The following is a 13079-nucleotide window of genomic DNA, read 5'->3' as shown; positions in this document are numbered from 1 at the left end:
TTTTCCGTTGAAATGCTACATGTCTTTCAGGCCCAGCTAACATGTCTGCCCCTCCATCAAGCCTTCCCTGAGTGCTCCAGTTGAAGGCACTTTCTCTCTTACACTCCCACCAGCACTTACTTTTCATTTTCCTTCAACACTTCTTTCTAATGTATTTTCTGATTACTTATACACACAGCTTGTCTCGTACACTAAATCTTAAAACTTACTAAGAAAAGAGTCTGTTTCTTATTCACCTTTGAGCTCCCAAAGGCTAGCACATTCCTCAGACTCCCGGAACAAATATTTGTAGCATAAATTAATGCTTGTTTGACATCCCTTTTCAAATATGTTGTAATTCAATGAAGCTATTGTTACAAGCTGTGCCTTTGGGACTGAACTTACTCTTTGGTTAAACCACAATCCCATAGTCATGGTCCCCATGACTGATTAGTGTTTGCCACAGGGACTGCAACAACCCTAACAAACGGGCAACTGTTCTTGACTGACAGGCGTTTGGCAACAACTGCCCGTCCTCCAGTGGAGGCTGAAATGAACTGAGGAAGGACTGTCTGAATTGAGTCCCCATGCAATGGGGCTCTATTTATCCCTTGCATTTGGGCTGTGAGAGACAGTGACCCAGGCTTTGGCGTGAGGCTTTGGGGCTTTTCAGGACAACAGAAACACTAATGCTTGGAACAAAATCGTCAAAGATCAATATCAATGGACAGAATCCTAATTTGAGGCAGTGTGATAACAAGGGGAAGGGAGCTTTGAAGTCAGACAGACTAGCTCTGTGATCTCACCCATGTGCCTTCTTTGAGCCTCAGATTTCTCACCAAAAAACCATTCTGCAAAACAGTTGTGAAGATCAAAGATAATGTCTTTACACATACAATGCCTGTGCTCTACTAAAATGTGTTTATTCATCTATCTTCGCCAATATAGTTTGTACCCTGAGGTCAGGGACTCGTTTTTTGCCTCTGCGCCTGCAAAATTTAGCAAAGTGTGTAAATATTTTTTAAACAAATGAACAACAACAGTGAAAGCTAAGATTTATGGAGCACTTACTTCATGCCAGATATTGTTGTAAATAGTAATTTATTTAATCCTTCAACAACCCTACAAAGGAGCAACCATTATGACTCAATTTTACAGAAAGAAAGCAAAATATAATTTTAAAAAATATGAAATTCTTGGTATAACTAATTTTGAAATAAAAATCTGGTGAGATTCACTTTAATCAATAAAAAAGGTAAAAAAAAATTTTTTTTTTTGGCCACGGCACCCGGCTCCCCTTGCCCTTGGCGGTGAAAGCGCAGAGTCCTAACCACTGGACCGCCAGGGAATTCCTGGTAAAATACTTTTTAAAACCTGGAAATGAAAAAATACAGTGGAAGGAGAAAGAAGGAAGGAAATAAATGTAAAAATGGGAAGAAAGAGTAGGAAGAAGAAAGAGAGATAGACACATGGAAAAAGAAGAAACAGTAAGATACTGTGGACTATCACTGTCCTTTGAAATAATAAGTAGAAAACTAATTACTCTTCCCAGTTCTTCAACTGTGATATCTTTATTCTTAAACTCCGAGAGTGACAGGGGACGAAAGACTTATCTTTCAGAGCATGACACAATTGGAGTGGTTTCCATCCAGTGAAAAGAGGAAGAGACAAAGGTTATCTCCAAAAGAGGAGGGCATGAGCAAAATGTGAAAGCAAAGAGTACATTTGAAGAACACTGAACAGTGTTTTCGCAGCTGAAGCTTGAAGTCTGCCTATGGGAACAGTGAAAAATTCTGCTGGAAGGCCTTGAATAGCAGGGTAAGGAGTTAAACATATGTTCAGCAGACAGTCGCTGCTGTTAAAGGAAACAGCAGTTGTGGTCTGGAGCAAAATGTTTTAGTTCTGAGTTCAGAAGACCAGAATTATTGTTCAAGTCTGATACTGGTTAGTCCTTACCCTAAACCTTAGATTACCTCTAAAATAGGGATGATAAGGCAGTTGTAAGGATTAAATAAGATATTATGACAAGGTGTGTTCACTTTACAAAGTAAAAATGTTATAGAAAAGTAAGTTTTCACTGGACTTCCCCGGTGGCGCAGTGGTTAAGAATCCACCTGCCAGTGGTTGAGAGTCCGCCTGCCGATGCAGGGGACACGGGTTCGTGCCCCGGTCTGGGAAGATCCCACATGCTGCAGAGCGGCTGGGCCCGTGAGCCATGGCCGCTGAGCCTGCGCGTCCGGAGCCTGTGCTCTGCAATGGGAGAGGCCACAACAGTGAGAGGCCCGCGTACCGCAAAAAAAAAAAAAAAAAAAGAATCCACCTGCCAATGCAGGGGACACCAGTTCGATCCCTGGTCTGGGAAGATACCACATGCTGCAGAGCAACTAAGCTCGCGAGCCACAACTACTGAGTCTGTGCTCTAGAGCCCGTGCTCTGCAACGAGAAGCCACCGCAATGAGAAGGCCACATACTGCAACGAAGAGTAGCCACCCCCCCTCACTGCAACTAGAGAGAAAAGCCCCCACGCAGCAATGAATACCCAATGCAACCAAAAAATAGAAGAAATAAAACAATGAATAAATTGAGGCATAATTCAGTTTTAAAAAAATAAGTTTTCACTGTTGTGAGGATTTAATTGATGCTTGAAGACTGAAATGGTAAAATTACTAAAGTGATGGATGTAGAAATGAAAAGGGGGCAATTGGAACAACATTTTGGAAAAAAAGGAGTTAATCGATTCGAAGATAATTTACAAATTCTAAATTCAGTGATTAGGGGAAAAGGACTATTAACCATAGAAACAGGGAAATCAGAAGGGGGTGAGTTTTGTTTTAAACATTTCAAATGTCAGAAGAACATCTGCTAGAAATGTAGGACTGGAGCTTGGGTAGGACATCAACTTAAGACCTCTGCACGGGGAATTCCCTGGCGGTCAAGTGGTTAGGACTCCGCCCTTTCACTGCGGAGGGCTCGGCCACTTCGCCAAAAACAAAACCAAAACAAAACTCTTCGTAGAGGTGGTAGTTGAAGCCAGGGGACATGATAGGTCACCAAGTAAGGGTTAATAATGAGAAAAAGTGGGTGAGGGTATCTTAGGAACGTCTATGTTTACGTGGAAAAAGAGCCTGGGTAAAGAGAACAACGAAGTGCGGGTCAGGGAGGATAGCACAGTTCCATAGTATGTAAGAAAGGAGAATTTTTTTAGATGAAGATGAGCTACATGATTCAGTCTAAATTAGGGAACATGAATTTGTTTAGGACCTGGTTAGAGTATCTTGGGGCTTTTATCTAGCTTTGGTGCAGGGAACTAACAGTTGCCAGTGATGATACTAGTGCTGATACTGTTTTAGATAACTATTGATGAAAAGTTCAAAGGCAAAGACAATTAGGGATTTTTTATTGTCTTGTTTTGTTTTTGAGTAGTCCTTAGCAATTCTTTTGGGCAGGGAGATTCGTCTGTGTATGTATTTGCACACATTTATTTGCTTTGTCTTATTTTGTCCTGTATGTCTTCCCTGGTTTTTTGTTTGTTTCTGCATTTAAGCACATTTTCACAAGGAGTCTGTCCTGCATCAGACTTTTGTTGGCTTGCCTTTCTACTCCAGCTCGTAGGAGGCTTTGGTAGCTTTTCTTCTGCGTAACCAAGCAGGCCACAGCCAGCAGATGGCACCATAGCAAGAGGGGCAGAGGGTCCCTTTAGGACCTGACAACAACTGCGGACTAGTAACTTTACAGTTTCAGCCTCGGACGACTCAGTTGCACTTTAGCCCGGACTCTAATAAAGCAGGTCAAGCTGTGTGCAATTAAGAATTTCAATGTACAAATTGAATTGGGATCTGCGGCTTTGTCTCCTCCATCCTGGGCCACCATTAAACTGAAGGTATCGTCAAGCTGTGAAAGTGTTGTGAGAAGGGCTATCCCGATATCGCCGTTTCCTAAAGTGGCCGAGGTGACCCCACTTTAACTAAATACAGGAGTCAATCGAGACTATCCTGATAGTTTAAAGAAAAATTCATACAAATAGGCATTACCTAAGCGTTTCCCGACAACGTGTAGCTTTAGCATATGAAATTTGCGACTTGTTTTTGTTACGGGGTTCCTAATTTCATTTGAAAGTTCAGACACAGCCTCACTATCCAGATTTCCATAAGGAGTAAGAAAGATCCTCTGCAGTTCCGGAGGCCGCGGGGACAGCCTCTAGACCCCTATTGTCCGGCTTCTCTTACGTGGAAGCTTGAGACGGAGGCCTCTGTTGCAGGTGGGCTGCTCCTCACAGACACACCAAACGCACACACACAAACAGAGCAGCTGCCATAGCGGAAAACAAACTGCAAAACTGCAAGCCTTGGACTTCACTGGTGGCGCAGTGGTTAAGAATCCGCCTGCCAGTGCAGAGGACATGGGTTCGAGCCCTGGTCCGGGAAGATCCCACATGCCGCGGAGCAACTAAGCCCGTGCTCCACAACTACTGAGGATGTGTGCCACAACTACTGAAGCCCGTGTGCCTAGAGCCTGTGCTCCACAGCAAGAGAAGCCACCGCAATGAGAAGCCCACGCACTGCAGCGAAGAATAGCCCCCATTCACCACAACTAGAGAAAGCCTGTGCACAGCAACGAAGACCCAACCAGCCATAAATAAATAAAATAAATTTATTTTTTAAAAAAACAAAATTGCAAGCCTTTACCTTTTCAAACACAACTCGAGCAGGTCAGGTTACACCCCAACACTAACTAAAGGGGCACCCAGAAAATATTGGTTACCATGGCCACGTAGGAAGCCTCCCGGATAGCTTTCTTAGCTTTCTTCTTACACACACTTACTCACGCGAGCTCCACTCACGCGAGCTCCACCCACGCAGGTCCCTAGCTCGGCAATCTGCTAGCCACGCCTGATTGCGTTCTGCGCTCGTCTCTCTGCCCTTGCACCTGCGTACTACGGCGCCTGCCCGTCGCCGCGGCCCGGATCGGGAAGTGTCAAGCGGGAGCTGGGTTCCCCCGCCTTTGCCGGTATCACCGCTGACCCCCGGACCCCAACTCCAGGCCCGGGCCCAGCCGCCATGACGAACGGTGAGAACTAATGCCCAGAGCCGAGGATGGGAGTGCAGTGCGAGTGGAAACCTGGCGGGCGGAGCCGGGACTGACGTGGCCGTTCTCCCCGCCCCCTCCCAGCCCAGTCCCCCTTTGGCCTCTCGGTGCCCCAACTCCTGTCCCCTATACTCCTCCGGGGGTTCCCCCGTTCCGTGCCCGTATAGAACCCCCAGTGCCTCTTGTGCCCACACCCGTAGTTCTTGGTTCCCACACTGTGCCCTTCTCCCTTCCTAGAAGTTCGTTCTGACCCTTACAAGCCACTTCGCGAGGCCAGTCCCAGTTGAACTATTGCTTTAGCACCAGGAAAAAGAGGAGCCTCCTCACAGCTCTCTGTGTTCTCAAACTTTTGGATAGTAGGTTCGTTGGGATGACCGATGAATCACACAGGATTTTAAACCCCATACTTTAGGGGGGGCGGGGGTGAATGTAGATCCTAAAAAAAAAGTTCTCCTTGTTTTGTTAAAATGTCGGGAAGCTTTCTCGTGTTTGATTCTAAAGTCTTGCCTGGGCGATCCCATCTGGAGACCGTGGCTAGTGTTGCAGGGGTTGGATTTAGACACTGCCTTTTCCAAAGATGATGTGGCAGTTGCCACCCTGTTTATCTGACCTAATTTTCCAGGCGTCTTCAAACACTTTATAGACGTGATTTCTGAATTCCAGGGAAGGGCAGGAAACGATGACTTTGTGGTCTTTAGAGTCGATCTTACAGGAAAAAAGATGACAAGACCTTTTAGGCAGTATGATTTGAAGGGCATAGGACAGCATTTCTCAAAAGTACCTTCTTCATAAGCCTGGTACTAAAGTTTCAAATTTCACTTCCTTGTGACTTTTGGCTTTGCAAAAACTTACGGGAGAAAAGACTAGCACGGATTGTTCATCATAAAACTTGGTGTATGTATTAATTTACTGGACCCTTTCCTGTGTGACATCTAGTTGTGAGATAGTTTTACTGGAGGGAGAGGAGGAGATGGAGTGGCCCAGAACTGGCAGATGCCAGTTGTGTAAAATATCCTTTTGGAGCTTCCTGGGCAGTCAGAGGTCTGAGGTTAGTAGGCACAGTACAAGAAGGGACATCACCCGGAGAAACAAATAATCTGAACTGAGAAATAAGAGAGCAGTTGGACACATAGTAATTAATAAGTAAGTTTTAGTCATCCTTTCCCCTTTTGTGGTCTGATTTTTTTTCTACTTAGGTGATTCTTTGCGCTTACAAGACATAGTTTGGTTTACAAATGTAAGAAATAGAACTAATTGTTCAAAGCTTTTTTCCCCCACAATTGTTCCACCTTGTCGAAGCCTCAGATCTTTTATTGCTTGTTTGTTTTCAAGAATCTGTTAACTCAGGCAGAAATTTGGTTTGTAAGTAGAGTATCATGCGTGAAGTGTAAGATAAGCATAGGAAAATTGTAGTCATATGGATTCTAACTCTTGCAATTTCCATTAAGCTTTACTTTTGCCTTAACATATTCTTCACCAACAGATGCAGATCTGAGAGACTTGGCCAAATATCTACCTCTCCTTTATCACATGAGTGATTTATAGGAAGAACATGTTTCATTCTCTCAGCTCAGGCTCGAAGGATTCTTATGCCTCTCTCAACCTAATGCCAACACTGGCCATTCCTGGTAGGCTGATTCCACATAAAGTGATGCACTCTTCTCAGAATTTATACTTCTTGAAAGGAGAGGGAAGGGGGCAGTGAAATCTTTGTAAGGGGGTTGTCTACAAGTGATTTGGGGGAACAGAAAGGTAACCTTGTTAGTCCCGGGACCTTGGCTTCCTCTTGTCAGGGCTGGCACTGCAGTTGAGATTATCATCTTGATATTTTATCACATTCTGTTCTCCAGGGGGATCACCTGTCCCAAACTGGATTAGCACCAAAGGTTTTTTTCTCTTTCTGTAACAGTGTACTCCTTGGATGGGATTCTGGTGTTTGGTTTGCTCTTTGTTTGCACCTGTGCCTACTTCAAGAAAGTACCTCGTCTCAAAAGCTGGCTGCTCTCAGAGAAGAAGGGAGTTTGGGGTGTGTTTTACAAAGGTAAGATCATATCTGTTCAGGGAGAGGAGATTGCCATCTCTGGACAGTGAGGTGCTGCAAGGTGGGGGTGGGATAGGCTGGAATTGTATGTGGTTCAACTTTTACATAATTGTTTATTTTAGCTCCAAGGTAATTTTAGTATTCTCCATGGAGTAAAACTATATAAATTAAACAATTTTAATTGGACTAGAGTTGTTGGAAGGAATATTTTCCCAGTGAAAATTTTTTGTCTGAATTTCTGGAAAGAATTTATTGGAGTCTCTTTTAAGTATTGATTTTATTAACTCAGATGCTTTTTTACTTTTTATTTGGGGCATCTTCATCTGGAATCCTACTTACCTAGATCTTTTTTCAAAATAAGGCAAAATATAAACTAACAGTATATTCATCTAGAACCTAGGGCTTAAGGGTAGTATTTAAATACATTCCTGGGTGGGTTCTTGAGACCCTTGATAGGTCTCGTCGTCTGTGACTAGAGATTTCAAATCTTGAAAGTGAGGACTTATATGAAGGGCAGGGTTTGACTTCTTTTCTCGTTTTATTTTTTCCTGCTAGCTGCTGTGATTGGAACTAGGCTGCATGCTGCTGTAGCAATCGCCTGCGTTGTAATGGCCTTCTACGTCCTGTTTATAAAATGAATTCCAAAGCATCCATTTCATCAACTGCCAACCAAGGGGACGAAGGTGAAGAGCCTGTCAGGAGCCTGGGCCCAGCGTAGGAGAGTTCAGCTAAAATCATCAAAGTCCCCAGGATGACACCACAGCATCTGCCCCTACCTTATGTGGGGAAAACTCCTCGTGGTTACAAACATTATTTATGCTTCAGGGGACTACAGAAAGCCAGCTTCCTTTGACCTGTGTGTAAATCAGTCCTCAGCAGAGAGCATATAATGTCCAGATGAATTACACCCCTCAGTGATACGATTACATACCTCCTGCTTAAAAATCTGTCACCTATTTTGTGCTTCAGCCCCTCATCAGGAACTTTTCACACTGAGGCTCATTAGGGGAGGATATAAGCTGTATTCAAACTTCTTGGAAGGAGAGATAATTTTCAAGACTTGACTTTTTTTTTAGTGTTTGATTTGGATTTGGCAAATTGCAGGGGGCTGGGAGGCTGGGGTGGGGAGGCTGGGTGGGAAATAGGAGTTAAACAATGCCAAGGAATTTTTTGGCTTTGGAAATTTATCTTTCATATACCCGTCTGGGAACATAAGAGAGAGGCATGATCCTCATTGCAAAAAGAGAACAGACGAAATAGCTGTGCTGTGTGCTGGTAGCCAGAGAGTTTTGCCAAGAGAATCTGGGCCTACATAAGATTTGGAAATTGTCTGTGATGAGACCAGAAAGGAGTAACTTAGACAAGAAACAATGTTCTATTCACCAGTATTCCCAAAAGGAAACTTCACCCCCTCAAATGGTATATTGAAACTGTTGCTATTTTCCTAAAGCTTTTTAAATATTTTCTAAATTACTGAGTGCTAAATGCTGTTACTCAGTTTTAAATGCCACCACTAGGGGAAAGAGAAACTATTGAAGAAATAATTTGCAGTTGGGGTAGAAGAAATAAATAAATCTGGTATATTAATTCATATACTAGTAAAGTCATCTAGAATTTATTGTGATGTTAGATAGAAGTTCTGTCATGTTAACCAACATACAAACTTATTCTTTGTTTAAATCTGGGTTATGGCAATTTTCAGTCGATTACTTGTGTTTCTTGGCCCACTTTTAATTTTCTTCATATTGTAGTATTTAGCTGTCTCTTGGAAATTATAAGAACATGGGAAATTTGAATGAGAGAAGTTGATGGCATTCATAGGCATGTTTGGACAGTTCATAGAATCCATGAATAAAATGAGAGTGTTTTCTAAAGTAAAGGAAAGCAGAGGTTCGCAATTGAGATTGATGGGCTTTTCCATGGAGTATGGGAACTCCTGAACAAATCATTTTAGATGACTCTACATTTGAAGTGAAGACTTCTCCATTCCCTCCTCCTTTTATCTGCAAAAGGATCAACTGTTGCATTTCTGAAGCCTAGAACTTCTCTATTAAAAAAAAAAAGAATTGGTCTAAAATTAAATTATTGTAAAGAGCAAGCAGAGACATAGGTCTACCAGTGGAATTATTCACTAAAGTAAACTTGACTGTGGACAAGTTGGCTGTGGTTGACCCCAGTGTGGCAGTAAATTGTCTTTCGTCTTATTCCAAAAGAACAAAAGCTGCTAGGAAGTTTAGGTTCTGAAACATTCAGTTTAGTGCTTTGATGGTTCCTAGAAGTATAGAAAGTCATCAAGTAAACACTACATGTCTAATCATCTCAGAGTTATGGCTGTTGTCTCTTCAGGAATTGGTCCACAGGGTAAATTTCAATGATTCATATATTTTTCATTGTCATTTCTGAGGATCTTTCACACAAGAGAAAGGAAGGCTAGTGGAACAGAAAGAAGAGTTACACCTTGTGGGTGTGAGTTTGGAACCTGTTGGCCAACGGGAATGTCACTCTCTGGAAATACAGGTTCAGCATGTTTTGCACTTGTTATTTTGTAGCTTTAATGACTTTTGTTTCCTAATAGGGCTAATATCTCTAAGCTTGGTGTTTAGAGCTGCTTCATATTTTAAACTAGTCCCATTTCACAGTTCAGATCAATTTTTACAGCCTCCTGGGTGGGTCATCTTGACCTAAGCTCTTGAACTGTTATATTTTGAGATGTTTTCATACCAGAATGTACCAAAAAGTACACAGAGTGAAGGTAATTTACAGCAAGAAACAAATACACAGCTTATTTCATTTCTTGACTTTAGATAAGCAGAAACTTGTTTAATTCATCACTTTGGTTGATGTGTCATATATTTTTGACTGAAAATTGTAGGAAGTTGTTCCTCTAAGGGAGTCTTTTAGGGGTGGAAGAAGGGGGATAGCAGTATTGCCTCAGATTCAAACTGGCGTCACCATAAACCCTGTATGCCAGGGTGGAATGAAGTCAGCTTTTTATAGTTGAAATAAGACTTTTTATTCACCATTGTCTGCACAAATCCTTGAAAATAAAGTTTCTTTCCCTACTGTTTTTGTCCATTTTGTCACATGCATGCTGAATTATTGAACTTTGTTCAATATTCCCCGGGGTTCTGCCCATAGTATACCTTTTTAGTTTATATTAGTGAATATCATCAATCCTGTTAACCCCTTGTGATGGTCACTGAATGTATGATATAGTTCAGAATCTATGAGGGTATATCTTTGAGGGAACTAATTTTATATATATATATATATATATATATATACACACATTTTGAGGTGTATTAAACAATGTAGATAACATTCTCCAATACATTTTACCTACCAAAGCTATTAAAAGTATCAACTGCCATTACAAGCCATAAACTTCTTCAGTGAAATGAGGTTATCAGGTTACCCAGCCACATACCTAGAAAATCCTTGGGCTTCTGGTACATACAATGGACACTTTTCCCCAATTTGTTTATTCCAAGTACATGGTGGGACTGGCACAAGTACAAATGATAACAAAATTCTGATTTGTCTTCCCCCCTCACATATGTATTTCTTGAAAAAGGAAAAAGAAGGAACTGAGACATTCAAATTGTGCTTTGTGATGTGAAAGGAGCTAATTCTAACTTACATAATTGTTCCTTTTTTTTTTTCTTACACTCATTCTTGAAAGATTTATTTTAGCGGATATGAAAGTAAATGAAGATTCAGCAATATGACTGCGACAGCAAGTTCTGGGTAGCAAGAGGGCTCTGTGGGGACAGGGATATGTCTTCCTACCTTTACTTATACTACTACCTAGTGTATATTAGGTAGTATATTAGTAGTATATATAGTTACTATATTCTAACTACCTAGTCCTTGGACTTAAGTAATCTATTCTTACCTTTCCCTTTGGTAAAATGATGTTTGCCTTCTCCCATGGGAGAAGGAGCTCCTAGGGAAGCTGATGTTGGTAATGACCAGAATTTGCCTTCTCCCTGGGAAAGAAATCATTCACCTAGAGGTCTCTTGAGATTGAATCATGTTATATCCAGAACTTGGATCAAAGATCAAAGAAAAACTACAGATATGGATATAAATGTGTAGCTGCACAGAGATCCAAGGACAATCACGATTCAGTATTGTGGGAATTTGTCCCGCCTTTACCTGGGCCCTTGGTTCCCCTCCGAGCCACGTGGGGGCAGGAAAGTGCGCACTCGGCGAGGGCCTGTGCTCGGTTGTTCCTCCCAGAACCCTCCGGGGCGGAAGGCTTTAAAGGAGCTTGCGTACTTCCGCCCTTTCACCGGAGGGAGAGCGGCGTGGGGTGAGGCTGGTCAGAAGTGTGGCGAGGTGTGTGGAAGGCGCCTGCGGGCTGTGTGTGTGAGTGGACGCGAGAATGTGTGAGTGCGCGCGTGGTGCGTGCAAGGCGAGTGCGTGCGCCCGCCCCCGTACCCCTCCCCCGGCCTACACCTTGATCTTATTTGATCGGGTTGTGACTCCCGCCCCGCCGGACCAACCCGAAATGAAAAGCTCCCCTCCTGCGAAGCCCCTTCCTCGGGGCGCTGTGCAGCGAGGCCCCTTGGGCGGTGGCAACGCCGCGGTCCCGGAGGTCCCGGAGCTGGTCCTACGAGGCCCGGCGCTCAGAAGTGATGAATTGATCAGATAGATGAGGCTGGGCTTGTCCTGGACCACTGATTATCGAGGCGATTCTGATCTGAGCCCGGGCCCAGGGCACGGCCGCCCGTGGCGTTGAGGCTAACGTGTCAACGGTCGGCTGCGGGCCCCGGGCGCTGGCGGACGGAGGTAGAATGAGCCGTCGCCTCGCCCGGGGGAGCGGGAGCTGAAAGGATATGGAGGCCTTGTTCCCCGCTGCAGTTTTGTAGCCGCCTCCCTTTTTTTCTTTAGACCCGACTTGTCATAATGATTCTTTTGTATGGTACCAACACTGGTGCCCCCGGTCTAAAGGCACTATACAGCGCCTGCCGCGAAGGGATATATGTATATATGCATGTCTGTATACGTGTATATATCTGTAAGAGAACTTGGAGACCTTATAAGAATTCAGATTCCAGGGACCCGCACCGGATTTACTGAATTAGAATTAGCGGGGGGCGGGGGGGCTTGTCTAGGAACCTATATTATTTAAAGCCTCCATGCATGGATCGCAGTAATAAATTTTTTGATGTTCAGTATCAACCCACATGAGGTGATTATCCCAGAAAGTCACCCACTCTGCCACTTTCAGCTATTCTAAATAAAGAGAACTGAAAATATTGCCACTGGGCAGCAAACACTATGAACCGATTGGAGTATCTCGGTGGAAGAGGGGCTGTAATAGTTTGGTGGTATTGACCCTGCACCTGAGTACCAGGAAGAAGCCCTTTCATATCTGATTTATTCAACAATGCATATGCTGTCCAATCTTAGAAATGGGAACTTAGTGTACAATATTCTAAAAGGTCTGCCATTTCTTGCTCATTTTAACAGCAGGCTCCTGTGAGTGGCTTGTAATTTTAGAAACCACATTACTGTATCAGTTTTTAGGTACCTTCAGACCCTAGGATCAGGTTGTTGAACACTGTTTCCAAGAATAGGGGGCTATATATCACAGCACAAATCAAGGCAAAGAAAAGAGAATTGACTCCCAGGCAAGGAGACAGTAGCAGAGTTAAGAGAATGAACAATGGCAAGGAGCCAGGGAGATGGAGCCCTCATGGAAAAGTAGAGCTCAGCAGATGACTAAATCCAGAAGGTCTGAAATCTGTTAAGCGTGACCTCAGCATAAGTGTTAATGCCACAAAGAGCTACTAAAATTAGTGTTTGTAAGCTCAAGAGAATGGACTATGTCCATTCTTGCTTTCCCAACACTTAGTACCTGACACATAAAGTTTGCAAGAGGGTCTTCCCTGGTGGCGCAGTGGTTGAGAGTCCGCCTGCCAATGCAGGGGACACGGGTTCGTGCCCCGGTTTGGGAGGCTCCAAT

At 43.4% G+C, this 13079-nt stretch overlaps 1 protein-coding gene and 1 non-coding gene across 2 annotated transcripts; both read left to right on the top strand.

Moving 5' to 3' along the window:
- The first annotated feature begins 4911 nt into the window (after positions 1–4911).
- TMEM167B (transmembrane protein 167B) lies at positions 4912–10168 on the top strand. Its single transcript, XM_030868901.2, has 3 exons — positions 4912–5046; positions 6974–7105; positions 7661–10168. Exons 1-3 carry the CDS (start codon positions 5037–5039, stop codon positions 7741–7743), a joined length of 225 nt encoding a protein of 74 aa, XP_030724761.1. The 5' UTR covers positions 4912–5036; the 3' UTR covers positions 7744–10168.
- Positions 10169–11394: 1226 nt separating this feature from the next.
- LOC115859976 (small Cajal body-specific RNA 2) lies at positions 11395–11814 on the top strand. Its single transcript, XR_004042292.2, has one exon. It is a non-coding gene; the product is annotated as a small Cajal body-specific RNA 2 (non-coding RNA).
- Positions 11815–13079: the final 1265 nt, after the last annotated feature.

Source organism: Globicephala melas, chromosome 1, assembly GCF_963455315.2.
Source record: "Globicephala melas chromosome 1, mGloMel1.2, whole genome shotgun sequence".
Lineage (NCBI taxonomy): Eukaryota > Metazoa > Chordata > Mammalia > Artiodactyla > Delphinidae > Globicephala > Globicephala melas.
Note: the sequence above shows the minus strand (reverse complement) of the source record. Positions and strands in the feature narration are given on the sequence as shown.

Bases quoted from the DNA above. Each gene is read 5' to 3' on its own strand.
- TMEM167B (XM_030868901.2), top strand. The intron at 7,106-7,660 runs GTAAGATCATAT...TTTTCCTGCTAG, and splicing joins TTGGGGTGTGTTTTACAAAG to CTGCTGTGATTGGAACTAGG.